This window comes from Triticum aestivum, chromosome 5D (assembly GCF_018294505.1).
Source record: "Triticum aestivum cultivar Chinese Spring chromosome 5D, IWGSC CS RefSeq v2.1, whole genome shotgun sequence".
Classification (NCBI taxonomy): domain Eukaryota; kingdom Viridiplantae; phylum Streptophyta; class Magnoliopsida; order Poales; family Poaceae; genus Triticum; species Triticum aestivum.
In genome coordinates this window covers 466,928,353-466,952,992 of record NC_057808.1, presented here as the reverse complement: position 1 = coordinate 466,952,992, position 24,640 = coordinate 466,928,353, and the positions used below count along the sequence as shown (strand labels likewise).

General features: G+C 51.4%; 1 protein-coding gene and 1 pseudogene across 2 annotated transcripts; both read right to left on the bottom strand.

Annotated features, from left to right (window-relative positions):
- Positions 1-874: 874 nt before the first annotated feature.
- Positions 875-2,269, bottom strand: LOC123122822 (NADPH-dependent aldehyde reductase-like protein, chloroplastic). 2 transcript variants are annotated; one of them, XM_044543175.1, is made up of 2 exons: positions 2,151-2,269; positions 875-2,038 (listed from the first exon to the last, which is right to left on the bottom strand). In XM_044543175.1, the coding sequence occupies exon 2, from the start codon at positions 1,988-1,990 to the stop codon at positions 1,169-1,171; it is 822 nt and encodes a 273-aa protein (XP_044399110.1). In that variant the 5' UTR covers positions 1,991-2,038; positions 2,151-2,269; the 3' UTR covers positions 875-1,168. The 2 variants fall into 2 exon arrangements, with proteins under 2 accessions (XP_044399110.1, XP_044399111.1); XM_044543176.1 differs by having other exon boundaries at positions 875-2,001; positions 2,151-2,233.
- A 21,494-nt stretch (positions 2,270-23,763) lies between these two features.
- LOC123120932 (uncharacterized) overlaps positions 23,764-24,640 on the bottom strand; it is a 70,200-nt pseudogene continuing 69,323 nt past the window's right edge.

The following is a 24,640-nucleotide window of genomic DNA, read 5'->3' as shown; positions in this document are numbered from 1 at the left end:
TGCATTATTAATTCATTATTTACATAGTGTGTGGTTGCGAAGATCCAACAAGGGTTCTACCACCAGGAAATTATTTACTAAGCAAGGAGTCCAAGGGATAGTGCATGCAGCACTCGGGTGTCACACGCCCCTATATGAAATAGCATTAAAAAACAACGATTTTTTTTTTACAAATTCTGAAATTCTGGAATATGAAACCTGAGTGTCCGTTGTACACCCGTGTACATTTTCGTGGAAAATGGGTGCCCATGGTATCCGCGGCGTACAAAGTACCGTCCAACATACCTTGCATTAAGTTTTTTTCTACACATATGAATTTTTTATCTTTTTTATTGCCATTACCACGGGCACTGATTCCCCACGAAACTGAACACGCGTGTACAACGGGCATCCAAGTTTCATATCCCAACATTTTAGTTTTTTTAATTTTCCTAATATGTTTTCTGCTGCTATTGTTTATATAGGGGTGTGTGGCAGCCGAGAGCCACAAATCATCATCCGGAGTCCAAGTCATTTTTATGATTTTCACCAAGATTACAATCTTTTCATATGACAGTATACTAAACATGCATCATAATAAAAGAAGACTGGCATCTTCACTATGTAAATTGGCTTATCGCTTTGTCATGGACGAGCGTGAGTGTTCTTTAGCAAGCGCCTCGAGTCGCGCCATCCGAAAGACCATATGAGGTCCCCTCCTCCCCCTAAAGTATGCGTCTTCCCATGATGGCTGGTGCCAAACTCCCTCGCTACATGGTCAAATAAATTCCCTACAATCTTGAACCTACTAATATGTGTCCCCCATGTGGTATGGAATGGGAGGACGACTCCCCTATACCAGTTTCAGTTTTAGTACATTTCTAGTCCATCAAAATTCAAATCCCAATTTCTCGTTTAAGGACACGAGGATTGTTATCATATCTCTAGTCCACCAAAATTCACACCCCTATTTCCAACGGTGTTTGTGAATAAAGGACGCAGAGACCAACACACACACACTCAATACGTAGTACTACTACTAGAAGAGAGGAATGCCTAACTCGTGAGTCGTGACAGCAACCAGAGTTCCACAACAAAGTCCACCGCAACAGCGCGGATAACGCACCAAACAACGAGAGAGAAAAGATCACTGCTACGAAGCCAACGAAACACTCGAACACTGATCATGTCAGATGGTGCCGCCGTTGCAGCGCAGGACCTGGGCGTTGACCCACCCGCCGGCGTCGCTGGCGAGGAAGCCCACGAGCGGCGCGATGTCCTCGGGCATCCCCAGCCTCCCCAGCGGCGCCTCCGCGATGTACCGCTCGGCCTCCTCGTCCGTCTTGCCGCCGTAGAACATGGGCGTGGCCGTGGACCCGGGGGCCACGGCGTTGGCGGTGATCCCGGTGCCCCGCAGCTCGCGCGCCAGGATCCTCGTCATGGTCTCCACGGCCGCCTTGCTGGCCGCGTACGCCGCGTAGCCCGGGCGCAGCGACCCGACCCCGGACGACGAGAAGGTGACGATCCGGCCGCGCCCGTCGCGGGCCAGCCTGCGCGCCGCCTCGCGGAGGCACAGGAAGGTGCCCCGCGCGTTGGTGCCGAAGGCGGCGTCGTAGGTCGCCTCGCTGGTGTCGGCCAGCGGCGGGTAGGAGGTGTCCATCACCGCCGCCGCCGTGACCAGCACGTGCAGCTCCCCGCCGAACGCCGCCGCCGCCGCGTCGAACAGCGCCTGCACCTGCGCCGCGTCCGACACGTCCGCCTCCACCGCCACGGCGCGCGGGCCATGGTCGCCGGCGTGCGCGGCGTTGTTGATGGCGGCCACGAGCTCCCGCGCGGGCGCCGGGTCCCCGACGTAGGCGACGGCCACGCGCGCGCCGAGGGACGCCAGGTGCCTCGACACGGCCGAGCCGATCCCTCCAGCGCCGCCCGTGACGATCGCCACGCGCCCGTGCAGCATCATCGGCGCCGTCACGCTCGCGGCGGCGCCAACATCGGCCTCCGCCGTCGCCATGCGTGCGAAACCTGCGGCAGGGCGAGCGATCACCACCTCGACGACCAGCTGATATGTACGACGAACACCACGGCCATCAACACACACAAACAAAACGGCGAGCGAGTGATAAGAGAAGGAGGTTATGCGATACTAGAAGAAGCAAGAGCGAAATACATACTTTGGGCTGCGCTCCCACGTATATCGTGCTTTCTTCTCCTCCAGGAGCAAAGAGCGTGATCTGCACACAAGGTGAATAACAAGCCTGAACGCTACCCGCGTGCTTATATATACCCAAATGATGAGTGTCACACGTTAGGTGTGCGGCACTCCGGCCCTGACGTTTTTTGATGGCAATTCTAGGCATGTAAGGATGACAAATTTCAGTGACACACGGTAAGTATTACGAAATAGGCTTTCGCCCCGCTATATAGATATAGCAACCACCTGATACAACAAAGAGTCCAAGGCTGGGGCAAACAACACAAGCACGCCCAAAAGAAACAAAAGAGAAAGAAGAGAGAAAAAAATGTCGACAACGTCGGATCGACGAAAACGATGATGACCCGCAACCGCTACGCCCACCAGAGATTTACCTCCTCGCACCTAGAACCTCGAGCCTCCGCATACCAAGCAACACCTTCAGAAAGAAACACGACGACGACGACGCTGCTGCCCGGACAAGTCCTAGGGTTTCCCCTGGTACACGGAGGGGAGTGGGGAAGGGAATACCCGACGCCCTTCAGGAAGGAACGGTGGCGCCTCAGGCGTCACCGCTCGGTGCCGACAAGCCGGCAGGGATTTCTCCCCTCCACCAATCACCCACATCCCCGAATGGTCCGATGCGCTCCACCACTCATGCCGCCCACCAACATGCGCCACCACGGTCTTGCCATCATCACCGCCGCCTCACCATGGTCAACGAAGCGAGACCGACGAGGTCGAAAGGGAGCGGACGGGAACGAGGAGCGGCAGCGACAGCAACCACGCGGGAGGAGACAACCTCCACCGCCATCGGCGGTCACCGACCGGACGCGGCAAGAGGAGCATACCGGGTGAGGGAGTCCTGGATTAGGGGGTCCTCGGACAGCCAGACTATATCCTTTGGCCGGACTGTTGGACTATGAAGATACAAGATTGAAGACTTCGTCCCGTGTCCGGATGGACTCTCCTTGGCGTGGAAGGCAAGCTTGGCAATACGGATATGTAGATCTCCTCCCTTGTAACCGACTCTGTGTAACCTAGCCCCCTCCGGTGTCTATATAAACCGGAGGGTTTAGTCCGTAGAACAACAACAATCATACCATAGGCTAGCTTCTAGGGTTTAGCCTCTACGATCTCGTGGTAGATCAACTCTTGTAATACTCATATCATCAAGATCAATCAAGCAGGAAGTAGGGTATTACCTCCATCGAGAGGGCCCGAACCTGGGTAAACATCGTGTCCCCCGCCTCCTGTTACCATCCGCCTTAGACGCACAGTTCGGGACCCCCTACCCGAGATCCGCCGGTTTTGACACCGACATTGGTGCTTTCATTGAGAGTTCCACTGTGCCGTCACCATAAGGCTTGATGGCTCCTTCGATCATCGGCAACGATGCGATCCAGGGTGAGGTTTTCCTCCCCGGACAGATCTTCGTATTCGGCGGCTTCGTACTGCGGGCCAACTCGCTTGGCCATCTGGAGCAGATCGAGAGCTACGCCCCTGGCCATCAGGTCAGGTTTGGAAACTTGAACTATACTGCCGACATCCGCGGAGACTTGATCTTTGACGGATTCGAGCCCATGTCAGGTGCGCCGCACAATCACGACGAGCATGACTTAGCTCTGCCGTCGGACAGTGTTCGGGAGATCACACCTGCAACTACTCCGGCCCTCAATCCGGAACAAATTGCGCCATCTGAGGACGGGTGGATGGACCCCGCCACGATGGCCGCACACTCAGTGGCGATAGAGCCGAATACTGACTTCACCTCCTACGAGACTCGTGTTGCCGAACCGTTGGATTCGTCCCCGGCCATGGGATCCGAGCCGCCCGCGTTTGTGCCTATCGAATCCGATTGGGCACCGATCATGGAGTTTACCTCCGCGGATATCTTTCAGCACTCGCCCTTTGGCGACGTGCTAAACTCGTTGAGGTCTCTCTCCCTGTCAGGAGACCCTTGGCCGAACTATGTCCGGCTAGAATGGGATGCGGACGACGAAGAAATTCGCTCCCCACCCACCACCCACTTAGTAGCCACTATTGACGATTTAACCGACATGCTCGACTTCGGCTCCGAAGACATCGACGGTATGGACGCCGATGCAGGAGACGAACAAGAACCACCGCCCACAGGGCGCTGGACTGCCACCTCATCATATGATATATACATGGTGGACACCCCCAAAGAAGGCGATGGCGATAAGACAACGGAGGATAATCCCTTCAAGAAGCAATCCAAGCACCGACGTCAGCGGCGCCGCTCTAAGTCCCGCCATAGCAAAAGTAGCGATACCGGCACAAGAGACAATAACGCTCTGGATAGTGCCGAAGACGACAATAATCCCCTCCAGCCAGACCTCGAGCGGGAGGATGAACAAGCTAGCCCTCCGGAACAGGCAGCAGACGGAGAATCGGAGGATGACAATTACATGCCACTCTCCGAAGACGAAGTGAGCCTCGGCGACGAAGAATTTATCATGCCTGAGGATCCCGTCGAGCAGGAGCACTTCAAGCGCCGGCTTATAGCCACAACAAACAGCCTGAAGAAAAAGCAACAACAGCTTCGAGCTGATCAAGATCTGCTAGCGGATAGATGGACTGAAGTCCTGGCAGCCGAGGAATACGAACTCGAGCGCCTAACCAAGAGTTACCCAAAGCGCAGGTTGCTACCCCAACTCGAGGAGGAAGCATTGAAACCTACATCACCAGCGTATGATGCGGCTGATCGGCCACCTCGTGGCCGAGACAGAGAGGCATATCAGCCCGAAGTCCAGCCCGCACCCCGCCGCCATTCAAACAAAAACACCAAGGCCCGGGGCAACACGCGGGACCTGCGAGACGTATTGGAAAACAAAGCAAAACATGCAAGATCGATCTACGAATCACGGGGGCGCGCCCCAACGCGGGACGACGACCGTCATGCCGGATACACTAAAAGCAAATCCAGCCAGGCCGAATACAACAGACAAGACTCGTATGAACTGCTCGGGATATAGCCCGGCACAGAGGCGCCGCACCCCCCCTATGCTTCACTGATGAAGTAATGGATCATGAATTCCCAGAGGGTTTTAAACTCGTAAACATTGAATATATGATGGTACAACAGATCCCGCGGTATGGATTGAGGATTTCCTCCTCCACATCCACATGGCTCGCAGTGATGATCTACATGCCATCAAGTACCTCCCACTAAAACTCAAAGGACCAGCTCGGCATTGGCTGAATAGCTTGCCAGCAGACTCCATTGGCAGTTGGGAGGATTTGGAAGATGCATTCCTTGACAACTTCCAGGGCACTTATGTGCGACCACCGGATGCTGATGACTTGAGCCATATAACTCAGCAGCCAGGGGAATCGGCCAGGAAATTCTGGACCCGGTTCCTAACTAAGAAAAAACAAATTGTCGACTGTCTGGATGCAGAGGCCTTAGCGGCATTTAAGCATAACATCCGTGATGAGTGGCTCGCCCGGCACCTCGGCCAGGAGAAGCCAAAGTCTATGGCAGCCCTCACGACACTCATGACCCGCTTTTGCGCGGGCGAGGATAGCTGGCTGGCTCGCAGCAACAACACATCAAGAGGTCATGGCAATTCAGATGCCAAAGATAGTAACGGCAGACCACGTCGCAACAGACACAAGCGCCGCAACAACGGTGACAACGCCGAAGACACGGCAGTCAATGCCGGATTCAGTGGCTCTAAATCCGGTCAGCGGAAGAAGCCGTTCAAAAGAAGCAACCCGGGCCCGTCCTGTTTGGACCGCATACTCGATCGCTCGTGTCAAATTCACGGCACCCCCGATAAGCCAGCCAATCACACCAACAGAGAATGTTGGGTGTTCAAGCAGGCCGGCAAGTTGAATATCGAAAACAAGGAAAAGGGGCTGCATAGCGACGATGAGGAGGAGTCCCGGCCGCCGAACACAGGAGGACAGAAGAAATTTCCTCCCCAAGTGAAAACGGTGAACATGATATACGCAACCCATATTCCCAAGAGGGAACGGAAGCGTGCACTAAGGGACGTCTACGCGATGGAGCCAGTCGCCCCAAAGTTTAACCCATGGTCTTCTTGTCCGATCACTTTCGATCGTAGGGACCACCCACTAGTATCCGTCATGGCGGTTCTGCCGCATTGGTCCTTGATCCCATCATTGACGGATTTCACCTCACCCGAGTCCTTATGGATGGCGGCAGCAGCCTGAACCTGCTTTATCAGGATACAGTGCGCAAAATGGGTATAGACCCCTCGAGGATCAAACCCACTAAAACCACCTTTAAAGGTGTCATCCCAGGTGTAGAGGCCCGCTGCACGGGCTCAATCACACTGGAAGTGGTCTTCGAATCTCCGGACAACTTCCGAAGCGAGGAGTTAATCTTCGATATCGTCCCATTCCGCAGTGGCTATCACGCACTGCTCGGACGAACCGCATTTGCCAGATTCAATGCGGTACCGCATTATGCATACCTCAAGCTCAAAATGTCAGGACCTCGTGGGGTTATAACAGTCAATGGAAACACAGAACGCTCGCTCCGCACGGAGGAGCACACTGCGGCCCTCGCAGCAGAGGCACAAAGCAGCAAGGCAAACCGCCAATTCAGCGATAAAGCCCCCAGACACCTTCAAGCGAGTCTGGAGTAACCTGCAACAGGATCGCCTGGCACGTTCAGAGCTCGCCCAGCAATTCGGCCTCTGTCCTAGTCCCGGTCAAGCGTTGAAACCTGTGTCGCGCGTACATAATTACGCACTAAAAATACCATGGACACAGGCGGGGGCACGGCCAGGACACGTCCCACAATGCGGCTCAACCGCCCCAGGGGCTGTATACCTTTATCATTTTCTCTCTTTCAGGACTTTACTCTCTGGAAGCCCTTTTCGGCAGTCCGATTGCTGGACGCATTACGGGAAGGAAATACCAAGGAGGCAAGAAGCTAGGACGTACAAGGGAATCCCCAGGTGGTCTCTGATAACGATCGAAATAACTGTTTTAAATACCCATACGCAGCTTGCCCTTGGATAGAACATGTCAAATAGTCTTATTTTTTGCTTATTGCACTACTTGTATCAGTACGCTTCGACGTATTATTTAAATAACAATGCATAGCATTAGTCTATTATTGCATTACCCTTCCTTTTTTCTTGTCTGTCTATTTACGACAAATTGCACCCGTACATTCTGGTACGACCAGTACGCCAAGGGCTTCACTACACCCCATCAATACGGCGTGAGAAATCCGAACACTTTCGACGATGCGGCACCCCGAACTTATAACACTATATGCATCAGCTCCGAATCATGTCTTGGGTCAATAGTTGGGTTTGCCCGGCTCCCATGTTTTGGTACCTTACGTTCCGCTATATCGGCTAAGGTAGCGCTGGGAGAACTACTGTGATTGTGTCCCGGTTCTTCCGGACGAGCACCTCAGTAGAGAAAGCCGAAAACTGACTGTCATGATGCGACGAGAGCTGGTCGCTGTTCGAGAGGTCTCAAGTCCTTAAAGACTTTTTCCGCTTCGGGCGAGAAATCGGCCTTGCCCGACTTAGGCGTATATAGCGCCCCAAATTCGGCCTTCCGAATACTAGGGGCTTCGCCAAAATTTAAAATTGTAGACTTCTATGGCTAAGTGAGAGTGATAAAGCCTTATAGTCCAATTGCCTGGTTCGTTGTGCTGAACACCTCCCTCGAAGGACCCAAAATTGGGATAAAGAGTGCTCAGATTTAGCCCGAACACCTCAGTACTAGTTACATGGGGGCAGAAGCCGACGACTGGCCAACTCTCAGATTTTATAAACGGCCGCACAGAAGGTAATGTTTTAAATTCACAAGCGTTGCATAGCGCAAATGAACTCGTTTCACATTACAGGATCACATGAGTACATTTATTCAAATATTACATCCTTAGCACATTCCTCTGCCACAAGGTGAGCACCCTTCAGGACACTGTCATAATACTTTTCGGGGTGGCGATGCTCCTTGCCTTCCGGCGGCCCCTCCTTCACCAGCTTTTCAGCGTCCAGCTTCGCCCAGTGCACCTTCGCCCGGGCAAAAGCCCTGCGCGCACCCTCGATGCAGACGGATCGCTTTATGACTTCAAGCCGTGGGCAGGCATTCACAAGCCGCCTCACCAGGCCGAAGTAGCTATCAGGCAGGGGCTCGCCAGGCCACATCCGGACTATAAGACCCATCATGGCCTGTTCGGCCGCCTTGTGGAGCTCGACCAGCTGCTTCAGCTGGTCGCTCAAGGGCATTGGGTGTTCGGTCCCAGTATACTGAGACTAGAACAACTTCTCCATCGAGCTCCCCTCCTCAGCCCGGTAGAACTCTGCGGCATCCGACACACTGCAGGGTAGATCTGCGAACGATCCTGGAGAGCTCCGAACTCGGGTAAGTAAAAAGAAAGTTTCCTTCACATGCTTGCTTTGCATAATGAATGCCTTACCCGCCGCTATCTTCTTAACCGCCTCAATTTCCTGGAGAGCCTTTTGGGCTTCGGCCTTGGCATGTTGTGCGTTTTCGAGGGCCTTCGCAAGCTCGGACCGCTGTGTCTTCGAGTCACGCTCCAAGACTGTTGGGGATCGTAGCAGAATTTTAAAATTTCCTACGCATCACCAAGATCCATCTATGGAGTATACTAGCAACGAGGGGAAAGGAGTGCATCTACATAGCCTTGTAGATCGCGAGCGAAAGCGTTCAAGTGAACGGGGTTGATGGAGTCGTACTCGCCGTGATCCAAATCACCGATGACCGAGTGCCAAACGGACGGCACCTCCGCGTTCAACACACGTATGGAGCAGCGACGTCTCCTCCTTCTTGATCCAGCAAGGGGGAAGGAGAGGTTGATGGAGATCCAGCAGCACGACGGCGTGGTGGTGGAAGTAGCGGGATCTCGGCAGGGCTTCGCCAAGCACAAGCGGGAGGGAGAGGTGTTGCAGGGGGAGAGGGAGGCGCCAGGGGCTGTGGTGCTGCTGCCCTTCCTCCCCCCACTATATATAGGCCACCTGGGAGGGGGGCGCCGGCCCTGGATCCCATCTACAAGGGGCGCGGCGGCCAAGGGGAAAGGGGGGTGGCTTCCCCCCCAAGCCAAGTGGGGCGCCCCCCATCCCCAGGGTTTCCAACCCTAGGCGCAGGGGGAGGCCCAAGGGGGGGCGCCCCAGCCCACTAAGGGCTGGTTCCCTTCCCACTTCAGCCCATGGGGCCCTCCGGGATAGGTGGCCCCACCCGGTGGACCCCCGGGACCCTTCCGGTGGTTCCGGTACAATACCGATAACCCCCGAAACTTTCCCGGTGGCCAAAACTGGACTTCCTATATATAATTCTTCACCTCCGGACCATTCCGGAACTCCTCGTGACGTCCGGGATCTCATCCGGGACTCCGAACAACTTTCGGGTTTCCGCATACTAATATCTCTACAACCCTAGCGTCACCGAACCTTAAGTGTGTAGATCCTACGGGTTCGGGAGACATGCAGACATGACCGAGACGCCTCTCCGGTCAATAACCAACAGTTGGATCTGGATACCCATGTTGGCTCCCACATGTTCCACGATGATCTCATCGGATGAACCACGATGTCGAGGATTCAATCAATCCCGTATACAATTCCCTTTGTCAATGGTATGTTACTTGCCCGAGATTCGATCGTCGGTATCCCAATACCTTGTTCAATCTCGTTACCGGCAAGTCTCTTTACTCGTACCGTAATGCATGATCCCGTGGCTAACTCCTTAGTCACATTGAGCTCATTATGATGATGCATTACCGAGTGGGCCATGAGATACCTCTCCGTCACACGGAGTGACAAATCCCAGTCTCGATCCGTGTCAACCCAACAGACACTTTCAGAGATACCTCTAGTGTACCTTTATAGTCACCCAGTTACGTTGTGACGTTTGGCACACCGAAAGCACTCCTACGGCATCCGGGAGTTACACGATCTCATGGTCTAAGGAAAAGATACTTGACATTGGAAAAGCTCTAGCAAACGAACTACACGATCTTTGAGCTATGCTTAGGATTGGGTCTTGTCCATCACATCATTCTCCTAATGATGTGATCCCGTTATCAATGACATCCAATGTCCATAGTCAGGAAACCATGACTATCTGTTGATCAACGAGCTAGTCAACTAGAGGCTTACTAGGGACACGTTGTGGTCTATGTATTCACACATGTATTACGATTTCCGGATAACACAATTATAGCATGAACAATAGACAATTATCATGAACAAAGAAATATAATAATAACCATTTATTATTGCCTCTAGGGCATATTTCCAACAGTCTCCCACTTGCACTAGAGTCAATAATCTAGTTACATTGTGATGAATCGAACACCCATAGCGTTCTGGTGTTGATCATGTTTTGCTCTAGGGAGAGGTTTAGTCAACGGATCTGCTACATTCAGGTCCGTATGTACTTTACAAATATCTATGTCTCCATTTTGAACACTTTCACGAATGGAGTTGAAGCGACGCTTGATATGCCTGGTCTTCCTGTGAAACCTGGGCTCCTTGGCAAGGGCAATAGCTCCAGTGTTGTCACAGAAGAGAGTCATCGGGCCCGACGCATTGGGAATCACCCCTAGGTCGGTAATGAACTCCTTCATCCAGATTGCTTCTTGCGCTGCCTCTGAGGCTGCCATGTACTCCGCTTCACATGTAGATCCCGCCACGACGCTTTGCTTGCAACTGCACCAGCTTACTGCCCCTCCATTCAAAATATACACGTATCCGGTTTGTGACTTCGAGTCATCCAGATCTGTGTCGAAGCTAGCGTCGACGTAACCCTTTACGACGAGCTCTTCGTCACCTCCATAAACGAGAAACATATCCTTAGTCCTTTTCAGGTACTTCAGGATATTCTTGACCGCTGTCCAGTGTTCCATGCCGGGATTACTTTGGTACCTTCCTACCAAACTTACGGCAAGGTTTACATCAGGTCTGGTACACAGCATGGCATACATATAGACCCTATGGCCGAGGCATAGGGGATGACACTCATCTTTTCTCTATCTTCTGCCGTGGTCGGGCATTGAGCCGTGCTCAATTGCACACCTTGCAATACAGGCAAGAACCCCTTCTTGGACTGATCCATATTGAACTTCTTCAATATCTTGTCAAGGTATGTACTCTGTGAAAGACCAATGAGGCGTCTTGATCTATCTCTATAGATCTTGATGCCTAATATATAAGCAGCTTCTCCAAGGTCCTTCATTGAAAAACACTTATTCAAATAGGCCTTTATACTTTCCAAGAATTCTATATCATTTCCCATCAATAGTATGTCATCCACATATAATATGAGAAATGCTACAGAGCTCCCACTCACTTTCTTGTAAACACAGGCTTCTCCATAAGTCTGTGTAAACCCAAACGCTTTGATCATCTCATCAAAGCGAATGTTCCAACTCCGAGATGCTTGCACCAGCCCATAGATTGAGCGCTGGAGCTTGCATACTTTGTTAGCATTCTTAGGATCGACAAAACCTTCCGGCTGCATCATATACAATTCTTCCTTAAGGAAGCCGTTAAGGAATGCCGTTTTGACGTCCATTTGCCATATCTCATAATCATAGAATGCGGCAATTGCTAACATGATTCGGACGGACTTCAGCTTCGCTACGGGTGAGAAAGTCTCATCGTAGTCAACCCCTTGAACTTGTCGATAACCCTTAGCGACAAGTCGAGCCTTATAGATGGTCACATTACCATCCGCGTTGTCTTCTTCTTAAAGATCCATTTATTTTCTATGGCTCGCCGATCATCGGGCAAGTCAGTCAAAGTCCATACTTCGTTTTCATACATGGATCCTATCTCGGATTGCATGGCTTCAAGCCATTTGTTGGAATCCGGGCCCGCCATCGCTTCTTCATAGTTCGAAGGTTCACCGTTGTCTAACAACATGATTTCCAGGACAGGGTTGCCGTACCACTCTGGTGCGGAACGTGTCCTTGTGGACCTACGAAGTTCAGCAGTAACTTGATCCGAAGCTTCATGATCATCATCATTAACTTCCTCCCCAGTCGGTGTAGGCACCACAGGAACATCTTCCCGCGCTGCGCTACTTTCCAGTTCGGAAGGGGTGACTATCACCTCATCAAGTTCCACTTTCCTCCCACTCAATTCTTTCGAGAGAAACTCTTTCTCCAGAAAGGACCCGTTCTTAGCAACAAAGATCTTGCCTTCGGATCTGAGGTAGAAGGTATACCCAATGGTTTCCTTAGGGTATCCTATGAAGACGCATTTTTTCCGACTTGGGTTCGAGCTTTTCAGGTTGAAGTTTCTTGACATAAGCATCGCATCCCCAAACTTTTAGAAACGACAGCTTAGGTTTCTTCCCAAACCATAATTCATACGGTGTCATCTCAACGGATTTCGACGGAGCCCTATTTAAAGTGAATGCGGCAGTCTCTAAAGCATAGCCCCAAAATGAGAGCGGTAGATCGGTAAGAGACATCATAGATCGCACCATATCCAATAGAGTGCGATTACGACGTTCGGACACACCATTTCGCTGAGGTGTTCCAGGCGGCGTGAGTTGTGAAACGATTCCACATTCTTAAGTGCGTACCAAATTCGTGACTTAAATATTCTCCACCACGATCTGATCGTAAGAACTTTATTTTCCTGTCACGTTGATTCTCAACCTCACTCTGAAATTCCTTGAACTTTTCAAAGGTTTCAGACTTGTGTTTCATTAGGTAGACATACCCATATCTACTTAAGTCATCAGTGAGAGTGAGAACATAACGATATCCTCCGCGAGCCTCAACACTCATTGGACCGCACACATCGGTATGTATGATTTCCAATAAGTTGGTTGCTCGCTCCATTGTTCCGGAGAACGGAGTCTTGGTCATCTTACCCATGAGGCATGGTTCGCACGTGTCAAATGATTCGTAATCAAGAGACTCCAAAAGTCCATCTGCATGGAGCTTCTTCATGCGCTTGACACCAATGTGACCAAGGCGGCAGTGCCACAAGTATGTGGGACTATCGTTATCAACTTTACATCTTTTGGTATTCACACTATGAATATGTGTAACATCACGTTCGAGATTCATTAAGAATAAACCATTGACCAGCGGGGCATGACCATAAAACATATCTCTCATATAAATAGAACAACCATTATTCTCGGATTTAAATGAGTAGCCATCTCGAATTAAACGAGATCCAGATACAATGTTCATGCTCAAAGCTGGCACCAAATAACAATTATTGAGGTTTAAAACTAATCCCGTAGGTAAATGGAGAGGTAGCGTGCCGACGGCGATCACATCGACCTTGGAACCATTCCCGACGCGCATCGTCACCTCGTCCTTCGCCAGTCTCCGTTTATTCCGCAGCTCCTGTTTTGAGTTACAAATATGAGCAACCGCACCGGTATCAAATACCCAGGAGCTACTACGAGTACTGGTAAGGTACACATCAATTACATGTATATCACATATACCTTTGGTGTTGCCGGCCTTCTTGTCCGCTAAGTATTTGGGGCAGTTCCGCTTCCAGTGACCACTTCCCTTGCAATAAAAGCACTCAGTCTCAGGCTTGGGTCCATTCCTTGGCTTCTTCCCGGCAACTGGCTTACCGGGCGCGGCAACTCCCTTGCCGTCCTTCTTGAAGTTCTTCTTACCCTTGCCTTTCTTGAACTTAGTGGTTTTATTCACCATCAACACTTGATGTTCCTTTCTGATCTCCACCTCCGCTGATTTCAGCATTGAATATACCTCAGGAATGGTCTTTTCCATCCCCTGCATATTGAAGTTCATCACAAAGCTCTTGTAGCTTGGTGGAAGCGACTGAAGGATTCTGTCAATGACCGCGTCATCCGGGAGATTAACTCCCAGCTGAGACAAGCGGTTGTGTAACCCAGACATTCTGAGTATGTGCTCACTAACAGAACTATTTTCCTCCATTTTACAACTGAAGAACTTGTCGGAGACTTCATATCTCTCGACCCGGGCATGAGCTTGGAAAACCATTTTCAGCTCTTCGAACATCTCATATGCTCCGTGTTTCTCAAAACGCTTTTGGAGCCCCGGTTCTAAGCTGTAAAGCATGCCGCACTGAACGAGGGAGTAATCATCAGCACGTGATTGCCAAGCGTTCATAACGTCTTGGTTCTCTGGGATGGGTGCTTCACCTAGCGGTGCTTCTAGGACATAATCTTTCTTGGCAGCTATGAGGATGATCCTCAGGTTCCGGACCCAGTCCGTATAGTTGCTGCCATCATCTTTCAGCTTGGTTTTCTCTAGGAACGCGTTGAAGTTGAGGACAACGTGGGCCATTTGATCTACAAGACATATTGTAAAGATTTTAGACTAAGTTCATGATAATTAAGTTCATCTAATCAAATTATTCAATGAACTCCCACTCAGATAGACATCCCTCTAGTCATCTAAGTGAAACATGATCCGAGTTAACTAGGCCGTGTCCGATCATCACGTGAGACGGACTAGTCAAGATCGGTGAACATCTCCATGTTGATCGTATCTTCTATACGACTCATGCTCGACCTTTCGGTCTTCCGTGTTCCGAGGCCATGTCTGTACATGCTAGGCTCGTCAAGTCAACCTAAGTGTATTGCGTGTGTTCCGAGGCCATGTCTGTACATGCTAGGCTCGTCAACACCCGTTGTATGCGAACGTTAGAATCTATCACACCCGATCATCACGTGGTGCTTCGAAACAACGAACCTTCGCAACGGTGCACAGTTAGGGGGAACACTTTCTTGAAATTATTATAAGGGATCATCTTACTTACTACCATCGTTCTAAGCAAATAAGATGCAAAACATGATAAACATCACATGTAATCAAATAGTGACATGATATGGCCAATATCATTTTGCTCCTTTGATCTCCATCTTCGGGGCGCCATGATCATCTTCGTCACCGGCATGACACCATGATCTCCATCATCGTGTCTTCATGAAGTTGTCACACCAACGATTACTTCTACTTCTATGGCTAACGCGTTTAGCAATAAAGTAAAGTAATTTACATGGCGTTATTCAATGACACGCAGGTCATACAAAAAATAAAGACAACTCCTATGGCTCCTGTCGGTTGTCATACTCATCGACATGCAAGTCGTGATTCCTATTACAAGAATATGATCAATCTCATACATCACATATATCTCATTCATCACATCTTCTTGGCCATATCACATCACAAGGCACATGCTGCAAAAACAAGTTAGACGTCCTCTAATTGTTGTTGCAAGTTTTTATGTGGCTTCTATAGGTTTGTAGCAAGAACGTTTCTTACCTACGTAAAACCACAACGTGATATGCCAATTTCTATTTACCCTTCATAAGGACCCTTTTCATCGAATCCGTTCCGACTAAAGTGGGAGAGACAGACACCCGCTAGCCACCTTATGCAACTAGTGCATGTCAGTCGGTGGAACCTGTCTCACGTAAGCGTACGTGTAAGGTCGGCCCGGGCCGCTTCATCCCACAATACCGCCGAAACAAGATAAGACTAGTAGTGGCAAGAAAAATTGACAACATCTACGCCCACAACTGCTTTGTGTTCTACTCGTGCATAGTAACTACGCATAGGCCTGGCTCATGATGCCACTGTTGGGGATCGTAGCAGAATTTTAAAATTTCCTACGCATCACCAAGATCCATCTATGGAGTATACTAGCAACGAGGGGAAAGGAGTGCATCTACATACCCTTGTAGATCGCGAGCGGAAGCGTTCAAGTGAACGGGGTTGATGGAGTCGTACTCGCCGTGATCCAAATCACCGATGACCGAGTGCCGAACGGACGGCACCTCCGCGTTCAACACACGTACGGAGCAGCGACGTCTCCTCCTTCTTGATCCAGCAAGGGGGAAGGAGAGGTTGATGGAGATCCAGCAGCACGACGGCGTGGTGGTGGAAGTAGCGGGGATCCCGGCAGGGCTTCGCCAAGCACAAGCGGGAGGGAGAGGTGTTGCAGGGGGAGAGGGAGGCGCCAGGGGCTGTGGTGCTGCTGCCCTCCCTCCCCCCACTATATATAGGCCCCCTGGGAGGGGGGCGCCGGCCCTGGATCCCATCTACAAGGGGGGGCGGCGGCCAAGGGGAAGGGGTGGCTTCCCCCCCAAGCCAAGTGGGGCGCCCCCCACCCCAGGGTTTCCAACCCTAGGCGCAGGGGGAGGCCCAAGGGGGGCGCCCCAGCCCACTAAGGGCTGGTTCCCTTCCCACTTCAGCCCATGGGGCCCTCCGGGATAGGTGGCCCCACCCGGTGGACCCCCGGGACCCTTCCGGTGGTCCCGGTACAATACCGATAACCCCCGAAACTTTCCCGGTGGCCGAAACTGGACTTCCTATATATAATTCTTCACCTCCGGACCATTCCGGAACTCCTCGTGACGTCCGGGATCTCATCCGGGACTCCGAACAACTTTCGGGTTTCCGCATACTAATATCTCTACAACCCTAGCGTCACCGAACCTTAAGTGTGTAGACCCTACGGGTTCGGGAGACATGCAGACATGACCGAGACGCCTCTCCGGTCAATAACCAACAGCGGGATCTGGATACCCATGTTGGCTCCCACATGTTCCACGATGATCTCATCGGATGAACCACGATGTCGAGGATTCAATCAATCCCGTATACAATTCCCTTTGTCAATCGGTATGTTACTTGCCCGAGATTCGATCGTCGGTATCCCAATACCTTGTTCAATCTCGTTACCGGCAAGTCTCTTTACTCGTACCGTAATGCATGATCCCGTGGCTAACTCCTTAGTCACATTGAGCTCATTATGATGATGCATTACCGAGTGGGCCCAGAGATACCTCTCCGTCATACGGAGTGACAAATCCCAGTCTCGATCCGTGTCAACCCAACAGACACTTTCAGAGATACCTGTAGTGTACCTTTATAGTCACCCAGTTACGTTGTGACGTTTGGCACACCCAAAGCACTCCTACGGCATCCGGGAGTTACACGATCTCATGGTCTAAGGAAAAGATACTTGACATTGGAAAAGCTCTAGCAAACGAACTACACGATCTTTGAGCTATGCTTAGGATTGGGTCTTGTCCATCACATCATTCTCCTAATGATGTGATCCCGTTATCAATGACATCCAATGTCCATAGTCAGGAAACCATGACTATCTGTTGATCAACGAGCTAGTCAACTAGAGGCTTACTAGGGACACGTTGTGGTCTATGTATTCACACATGTATTACGATTTCCGGATAACACAATTATAGCATGAACAATAGACAATTATCATGAATAAAGAAATATAATAATAACCATTTATTATTGCCTCTAGGGCATATTTCCAACACCAAGGACTCGTGTTTCTTGACGAGAGCCTGGAGCTCTTGCTGCACCTCGCCGACTCGGGCCTCTTGCTTCTCTCGCTCGATGCGCTCCTTGGCCGCTTTGTCTTCGGCCTCGGATAGCGCCTTCTTTAGGGCCGCCACTTCGGTCGTGGCCCCTAAAGCAAAATTCATGACGTTCTTGTTATTCAAAATCCACATTTTCCTTTATCAATATACAGGCGGGGTATCACTTACCTTTGTTCTCTTCGAGCTGCCACTTGGTAAGGTCGAGCTCTTCCTTGGACCGCTCAAGGTCCCGCTTCAGTACGGAGACCTCCGCAGTACGTGCGGCAGCGGCCAGCAGTGAAGCCTGCGTATGCACATAGACATATTCTTATTAGACTCCTGCGATTATTATTTGATCCTCTATTCGGCCTTTCTTCGCGAAACGCCAAACGGAGCATCGGGGGCTATTGTCTATGATGTAACATTTTCTTATAATTTGATTACTTACCTCAAAGCCTGTTAGGAGGCTCGCACAGGCTTCAGTCAGTCCGCTCTTGGCAGACTGAACCTTCTTGACCACCGTACTCATGATAGTGCGGTGCTCTTCGTCAATGGAAGCGCCGCGAAGCGCTTCCAGCAAGTTGTCCGATGCCTCTGGTTGGACAGAGGTCATCGGCACAGATGGCTCACCCCCCTTAGTGAGGGGTCGCCTGACAGAGTCCAGAACCACTGGAGGTTCCGATACAGTATTCGGCTGGGGGCCAAACTTGCTGCCCCCGCCATTGGAGCCCTTGGGAGTTTTGCTCCCCTTGCGCCCAGCGTCCGGAATGTCGCCTTGAGGCGCCTCTAGGACTACCTCCCCTTGGTTCGGTGCCCTTTGAGACAACACCTCGACGTCGTCCGTAGGGCGGGGGGAGGAGGCGGGCGAGGGCAAATCACTGTTCATCTCTGATTGGCCCAAAGACTCCTTCGAAGAGGATACGTCGATGCGGGCTCGGGATGGACTGCATGATCATGTTCGGCATGATGAGAAACAACAAAACGAAACATACCAAAATTATTATGGTATCTGAATACTTACGACTTCGCCAGGGGCTTATCCCTAGGCAGCCACTCGTCGTCGCTATAGGCGGCGGTTGTGGAGCTGTCCGGAAGGAGGGTCCTTCCCTTCTTGGACCCTTCAGCCTCCCCAGATGGGGCGGCCTTCCGTTTCTTGTCTCCCCCGGCTGGGGGGGGGGAGAACTTTCCTCTTCTTCCTCCTCGTTTTCGTGGGAGGAGTGCGCCTCGGTGTTTTCGGACGATGAGTCTGATATAACCTTGCGCCGGATACCCTTCCTGGTCCCCGTGGCCTTCTTCTTGGCCTTCTTCTCCGGCACCTCATAAGGTGCCGGAACCAGCATCTCCGTTAGGAGAGCATCTGCTGGATCTTCGGGCAGGGGAGCCGGACAATCGATCTGCTCCGCTGTCACTACCCAGTCCTGTTAAATGGCGTGGAGGCTTAGATCCCGCGCGTCGTTGCACTGGGGAAAAGAACATCTTATGAGATGTAAAAGACTTACCGGATTGGCAGGGCGCTTTGCGCTGAGTCCGCGGTCCTCGGTGAGGGGAGGAGGTACCTCAGCGCACTTGAACAGCACCTTCCAGACGTCCTTGTGCGTCGTGTCGAAGAGCTCTCGTAGCGTCTGGTGCTCGGCCGGGTCGAACTCCCATAAATTGAATGCCCGTCTTTGACACGGGAGGATCCGGCGGAAGAGCATGACTTGGACCACGTTGACGAGCTTGATTTTCTTGCTCATCATGTTTTTGATGCATGTCTGGAGTCCGGTCAGCTCTACCGGGGAACCCCAGGACAGGCCCTTCTCTTTCCAGGAGGTGAGCCGCATGGGGATTCCGGATCGAAATTCGGGGGCCGCCACCCAGTTGGTGTCGCGCGGCTCGGTGATGTAGGACCACCCCGATTGCCACCCCTTTATGGTCTCCACATAGGAGCCTTCGAGCCAGGTGCCGTTGGGCATCTTGCCCACCATGGCGCTTCCGCACTCCGCTTGCTGGCCGACCACCACCTTCGGTTTAACATTGAAGGTCTTCAGCCACAGGCCGAAGTGGGGCTTGATGCGGAGGAAGGCCTCGCACACGACGATAAACGCCGAGATGTTGAGGATGAAATTGGGGGCCAGATCGTGAAAGTCCAGCCCGTAGTAGAACATGAGCCCGCGGACAAACGGGTGGAGGGGAAATCCCAGTCCGCGGACGAAGTGGGTAAGAAAAACCACCCTCTCATGGGGTTCTGGAGTAGGGATGATCTGCCCCGCATCTGGCAGCCGGTGTGCGATATCCGCGGCCAGATATCCGGCTCCCCGCAGCTTTGTGATGTTCTCCTCTGTAACGGAGGAGACCATCCACTTGCCTCCCGCTCCGGACATGCTTGGAGTGGTTTGAGGAGAAAAACGCGAACTTGGGTGCTGGAGCTCGAGTGCGCAAGAATGGATGAGCAAGGAGGAAGATGGCGTGGGTGAAAAGGGTGAATCCTTGTCCCCTTATAAAGGGAGCAGGTATTCTGCGCCTCCCCACTTGCCTGGTAAAACCGCTTATTCCCCAGGCGCCTTAATTGATGGCGCGGTTGGATTACCCACACCCGTATTGATGAGAATCCCGTGATAAGGGGACACGATCTCTGCTTCGACAAGACGTGCCAAGAAAACCGCCTCGCAATATGTGCAGTGGCTGGTTGAGAAAAACGGTTCGAATAATGACCGGGCCGTAGCATGATGTCATGCTGCAGAATGTGTCAGCAGATTAGAGTTGTGGAAATATTATTCTCTCTACGGTGGTATGTGGAATTTATTTTGCAGAGCCGGACACTATCCTTGTGTTCAAAATCTTCCATGGAGTATTCGGAGGAGGAACCCGCCTTGCAATGCCGAAGACAATCTGCGCGCCGGACTCATCGTCATTGAAGCCTGGTTCAGGGGCTACTGAGGGAGTCCTGGATTAGGGGGTCCTCGGACAGCCGGACTATATCCTTTGGCCGGACTGTTGGACTATGAAGATATAAGATTGAAGACTTCGTCCCGTGTTCGGATGGGACTCTCCTTGGCGTGGAAGGCAAGCTTGGCAATACGGATATGTAGATCTCCTCCCTTGTAACCGACTCTGTGTAACCCTAGCCCCCTCCGGTGTCTATATAAACCGGAGGGTTTAGTCCGTAGAACAACAACAATCATACCATAGGCTAGCTTCTAGGGTTTAGCCTCTACGATCTCGTGGTAGATCAACTCTTGTAATACTCACATCATCAAGATCAATCAAGCAGGAAGTAGGGTATTACCTCCATCGAGAAGGCCCGGACCTAGGTAAACATCGTGTCCCCCGCCTCCTGTTACCATCCGCCTTAGACGCACAGTTCGGGACCCCCTACCTGAGATCCGCCGGTTTTGACACCGACACCGGGCCCTTGAGGCCCGAACGAGCCTAAAAGGGGCTAGTGAAGCGCCCGTCGCCGCGCTGTAGTAGGCGCACCGCCATCTCCACAACCCCCCGCACAAGCCGCACCTCCTATGCCCCCGCCGGAGCCGCCGCAGATGAGATCGAGCCAGGCCCGCCCAGACCCAGATGGGGCCCAAAAAGGGGGCCAGATCAGGGCCGGGAGGGTGTCGCCACCATCCACCGCGCCAGCCCGCCGCCAAGAGGCCGCGTCGCCGCCCCATGGCCACCATGAGCCATGCCGCCAGAGCAGCCGCCGCCGCCGGAACCTCTGGAGACCAAGGAGCACTGCCGCGGGTCACCCCCACCCGAGCGAGGGCACTGCACGCGGGGAAGGACGAGGCCACCGCCGTCGCCGACACCACACGGGCAGGGCCCGGTGGCGCAGGCCGGCGGCGGCGGGAGGAGTGCTAGGGGAGGGGGGCACTGGGGGCGGCGAGAGGAGCCCCCCGGTCGCCTCGCTCGGGGAGGCAACGCGGGGGAAACGAGAGGGGTGACACACAGTAAGTTGCTGTCAAAAATAAACTGAAACTTAAAAGTTGTCATCCTCACGTAACTAAACTTGCGATCGAAAACGTTTAGGGTTGCCATGTGCTCTGGGTCCATCCCGGACAACACGCGGGAGATATGCGTATCAGCATGAATTCATGATCACCATTTACATTAAGATAGATACAATCATACATGCACAAAGAAACAAACTTAGAAAAGGACTGGTGCTGGCACAAGGCTGGCTGCATGCCCGATCGGCGAGGACGAAACGGAGAGGAGCCTCATGGTCACGGGGTCCCAACATTTTCCTAGAGTGGCAGTTCTACTCTACACTGATTTCCCTCTGTGTTTAGAGACATAAATGGCGAAACAAGGCACGTTGATATTTGCATATTACGTTGAGCAACATCGCATTGTCCAAGTCACCCAATTCATGTACGCAACCACATGCCGAGCTGTAATGCAGATACTACAAGGAAACAAAAATGCTAGACGTACGGGTCCCTACATGCTTCTACACGCTCCTTCCTAACCAACTAAACATTGCCCCCTTTGATTTTCAAGTGGATGGGGCCCCTCACTCCCCTTAATCCAATCACGATTCGCCAGCTGTAACTCACCCTGTAAAACCTGTAACTGTCCGTCGGTGTAGCATTACTGACAAGGGAATGGTAGGGTTCATCCAAGCAGTACAATCATGTTGGCACATGCACATGAGCTATCTTTTTAGTAGACGTCTCTTTGGAAACAGGAATTTTGTGCAAGCAGTGTATGATAGACTCTTGGATCACTAGGCTAGATTAGATCCGGTAAACCTACCTTCTCCTTGGGCTGAAGAGCTCGAGCTGGTGCCGCCATGGTGAAGTAGTGGCCGGTGATGGCAGAGAGTGTGGCGGCGGTGGTGTGCTTCCCGTGAGCACCGCGCTAACTCTAGATCAATAGAGGATTTCGGTGGGGATTGTGGCAGCGATTAACCTCGTGACTCGTGCCGCGGCCCCCACCTCTGTTTATATATAGCGCGGGTCACAGGGGCCCATCAACCATATGAGGGTTGGGCGCCCCTGATCAGGGCGCGGATCTAAGGGCCCGGTGGGTCGTTGGGCCCACACGGAGGAGATCAACCTAACAGTGTAATGACACAGACACATGTGCAGGTGCAGCTAACAAAAATGACACTGCTCTTGAAACGCAAACACTATAATAGCGATCGACTGAATGCGATGGTTCAAACTTGTAAGCATGCACTAGTAGTACTAGTAAGGTACACGTGCAGTGCACGCATAAGATTTGGCAACCAAATTTTGAATAAATATCACACTATAGCATGTAAGCTTTGAGTCATATATGCACGATGTAGATGTTCATTTAATTCTTATAGTTCATCTCATTCAAAATCAATTAGTTTTATAAAAAAAGTTAATTTATTTAAGATTCATGAAATTGTGCATTGTAAAGCATAAAGTAAAAAACAAATAATGGCAATTCATTTCGGAAAAAGAGTTTGGGCAATTCATTTAGTAAAAAAACAAATTACTTGATACTGTAGAAATGTAGAATCCCAGTCGAACTGAGCCTGAAGCAGACTTGGGGAGCAGATACAAAAGTTTAGGCCAACTCCACCGCGCGACCCCAAACGAACGTCCGTTTTGTCCGGATTCTGTCTGTTTGGGTATGGAAATGGGGTCGTGTCCGGGCGTGTCCTGGGATGCGGTGGCCGTGCGCCCAGCGCGCGGCCGCATCCGTTTGCCCCATCCTGTCCGTCAGGGCAAAAAATGCCCATATTTAATCAAAACTAGTTTACAACCCAAATATTTGTCCGAAAATTAAAATAGTTTTACAGCCCAATTGAAATTGTCTTTAATAAAATAGTTTTACAACCAAATTGAAATTGCCTTGACTGAACATAAAATGAACTAATGCATCTATTGGTTGCCAATGTGATCCCACACGTGCTCAACCAAGTCATTTTGAAGATTCAAATGAGTGTGCCAATCACGCATCTCACGGTGGAATTGGACAAACTGTTCAAATGTGGCCGGGTCTTGGTGCAGGGGCTCAATATTTTCACCTTGATAATCAAATCCTTGGTCGAAGATACTCTCATCACGCTCGTCCTCGACGATCATGTTGTGCATGATCACACAAGCAGTCATCACCTCCCAAAGCTTCCTTTCATCGCATGACAGTGCAGGGTTTCGAACGATACCCCACCGGGATTGAAGCACACCAAAAGCACGTTCCACATCCTTTCTAGCACTCTCTTGCATTTGGGCAAATCTCTTTCTCTTCTCACCTTGGGGTTTCGAGATTGTCTTCACAAAAGTTGACCACTAAGGATATATACCATCAGCTAGATAGTATCCCTTGTTGTACTGGTGGCCGTTGATCTCAAAGTTGACAGGTGGAGAGTGACCTTCTACAAGCCTCGCGAAGACTGGAGAACACTGCAGCACGTTGATATCATTGTGAGAACCTGCCATGCCGAAGAAAGAATGCCATATCCAAAGATCCTGTGATGCCACCGCTTCTAATATGACAGTGCACCCGTTGACATGCCCCTTGTACTGGCCCTGCCAAGCAAATGGACAGTTCTTCCACTCCCAGTGCATACAATCTATGCTGCCAAGCATGCCTGGAAAGCCTCTAGCTGCGTTGGTCGCCAACAATCTCTTTGTATCAGCGGCAGTTGGCTGCCTCAAGTACTTTGGGCCAAACACCTCGATCACAGCCTGGCAAAATTTGTACATTGACATTAGACATGTTGTCTCACTCATACGCACATACTCATCCACCAGATCGCCTGGAATACCATATGCAAGCATGCGGATGGCCGCGGTGCATTTCTGGTAAGAGGAGAATCCAAGCTTGCCAAGGGCATCCGTCTTGCACTCGAAGTATGGGTCATGAGCAACCACTCCCTCTCGGATACGATTGAACACATGCCTTGCCATACGAAAACAGCGATGAAATTTATCCGGCTTGAAAAGCGGGGTGTTCGAAAAGTAATCGGCATAGAGCAGGGTGTGGCCTCTCTCCCTGTTGCGGTTCAGGTTGGGAGCACGGCCAGGGACTGACCCCCTGTACCGAGGAAGCTGCCGTTGAATGTGGTCGTGAACGACCAGTGCAGCTACCACAAGATCTTCATCATCTGACGACGAATCATCCGATGAACAAAGGAAGTGATGGAAGAAAAACTCGTCTCCACTA

Excerpts from the sequence above, each read along its gene's own strand:
- LOC123122822 (XM_044543175.1), bottom strand. The coding sequence starts at position 1,990 with ATGGCGACGGCGGAGGCCGATGTTGGCGCCGCCGCGAGCGTGACGGCG.